Source organism: Astyanax mexicanus, chromosome 8 (assembly GCF_023375975.1).
Source record: "Astyanax mexicanus isolate ESR-SI-001 chromosome 8, AstMex3_surface, whole genome shotgun sequence".
NCBI classification, from domain to species: domain Eukaryota; kingdom Metazoa; phylum Chordata; class Actinopteri; order Characiformes; family Acestrorhamphidae; genus Astyanax; species Astyanax mexicanus.
Genome location: NC_064415.1, coordinates 13,104,258 through 13,106,730, shown reverse-complemented (window position 1 = coordinate 13,106,730; position 2,473 = coordinate 13,104,258). Strand labels below are relative to the sequence as shown.

At 36.4% G+C, this 2,473-nt stretch overlaps 1 protein-coding gene across 1 annotated transcript; it reads right to left on the bottom strand.

The window, feature by feature from the left end:
* Positions 1-212: 212 nt before the first annotated feature.
* Positions 213-1,264, bottom strand: LOC125803960 (uncharacterized). Its single transcript, XM_049482791.1, has 3 exons — positions 955-1,264; positions 554-832; positions 213-400 (listed from the first exon to the last, which is right to left on the bottom strand). The coding sequence occupies exons 1-3, from the start codon at positions 1,262-1,264 to the stop codon at positions 213-215; spliced, it is 777 nt and encodes a 258-aa protein (XP_049338748.1).
* Positions 1,265-2,473: the final 1,209 nt, after the last annotated feature.

Genomic DNA, 2,473 nt, shown 5'->3' with positions numbered 1-2,473 from the left:
TGTAGAAGCTGAAGTATCAACTCAAAACTAGTTTTGTATTTTTACATAAATTTAGCTGAGAAAACGTGACCTGCCTGGAAGTGTGTTGCAAACCCCTGAACTGGACTAAAACTCACTGCCTGGAAATCAACATCATGCAAATGAAGACTGACTATTATAGTTTACAATATTATAGTTTAGAGTTTACAATAAGAAAATAATTATTAATGAGATTACTCTAAAGATCCTGAATATGACGAAATTATATTATCTCCTGTAGTCTGATTCTGGAGTAATAATCCATCTTTATAGAATTCAGCTGTGAGATCTGAGGACTTTGTGTTACAAAGTAAACAGCGTAGAGTCAGAGGATCTCCCTCAGTTACAGGATGAACAGGACTCTCCAGAATTACAGAACCATCTGAAACAGATAGATATAATACACTGATTTTACTAAAAGTATTAATATGTGAAATAATTAAATATTGGGGACTGAAAATAATAAATGAACAGTTTACCCTTTTGGAAAGTCTCCATAATCTGACATTAATATATAAACACACTACATGTACACTCACAGTGCACTGTGGTGTTAACAGGATTTCTGCTGATTCAGACTCACACCAGTACACTCCAGTGTGGGATGTGTAGAGGGAGCTGATGTTGCATGTAGATCCTGTAGCTGATCCCCAGCCTGATGAACAATCTGACACCTTACTCTCACTGAGTGAGTATCGTCTCACTCTCCATCCAGTAGAGTTACTCTGTCCCTCACAGATCAGTGAGAGAGAGTCAGTAGTAAAGTGTTGAGATCTGCTGGGGATAACAGTCAGATACACTGGAGGAGATGAACCTGAAATACAGAAATAATCTTTAGAATATACTGTAGCTCATAGAATTAACACATTTATACAATCTTTCATTCAGTCTAAAAATACATTTAAACCCAACACTGATGTCACTATATTTCCTCACCAGTGATCCATAGAGGCTGTGGGTTGCTGTACTGTGTGTGATAGGCTGGTTCTCCTCTCGCTGCTCTGCACCAGTAAACTCCTGTGTTTTTAAGAGCAGCAGAGCTGAGTGTGTAGGAGCCTCCAGATCCTCTGCTGCTGTCTGACAGGAGCTCCACATTATACATTAAATATCCAGCAGAGTCTCTAATTTGAGTTAAACCATGTGTGTAGGGAACGATTTTGTACCAGCTGAAGTTCCAGCCTGTAGAAGAATCTCTGACCTCACAGCTTAGGGCCCTATCATACACCCCGCGCAAGGCGTGTAGCATGGCGCATTGCCATCATACACCCGGTCAACAGTCTATTTTTACACCATGCGCACCAGTCCTTAAAATAGCAATGAACTTCTGGAATATATTAATGCTGATGGGCGTGGTGGTCTGGAAATGACGTGTGTTCAGGTAAATATCTGGCGTGTTTCTATCTTGGCGGCGGAAAAATGCGTCGAAATTCAATAGTCAGTGGCGCACCCAAAACTGAATCACGATCATCCTGCGCCCTGCGCTCCAAAAAAAACCCTACCATCACTTCTTTACCACAGAAAAAATTAACTATAAAAATAAAATATACTTAAAAATCTGCATGACAGTTATAAGGACTTACATTTATGTTCAGTATGCAGACATATTAACTGTAATTTCTGCAGACACAGGCATTCTGCTGTTTGAGAATTTTAACAGATGCTTATTCTCACTCAAATGCTGGAGTTTTAGAAATTAAAAATAAACATAATGGACAAATCGACTAAACATATTTTTTTATTTCACTTCGCTATTATTTAACTAAAAATTCACTTTTATTATTATTTTTTATATATCTGAAAAATAAAGCACATTGTCACCCTGGCCTCTGGGGCTGTCCGTCAATTATATAAAATTTAAAAAATACACATAAATATAAAGCTATATGTTAGCTTTCATTTCTTATCACCAGAACAAATTTTTACAAATATTAAATATATTAATTCATTAACGAAAATCTGGTTCACCGCTCAACAAACGGATTTGGCAGCGCGCGCAGCGCGGGATTACCTGTTTTCTAAAAAAAAAAAAAAAGTCTGTTAATAAATAAGGTCGTATCAAGTGTACTAATTCATGGTATAAACTCACTATATTTACGTATAATTAATCAAAAGAAATCAGGCAAAATGCGCTGCGCCTCTCTCTCTCTCTCTCTCTCTCTCTCTCTCTCTCTCTCTCTCTTTCTCTTTCGCAGTGTTGCTGCGAGAGTTCTGCGCGAGGCTTCAAAACTCAGTTTAGTTAAAGAAATTTAGATGAGTAAGGACCTGTAAAGTTAATCAAATATTGTCAAATATAAAGGATAGGTTGAGATTTTGATGAGATGTTTCAATTAATTGAAACTGAAACAACTTTTATTATTCTGCGCACTATCAGATAGCCTGTGATTGTTTTACATTAGTTTTTTAATACTTTATATTTTATATTATTTATTGTTTAATTCATTTTAATTATTTTAAT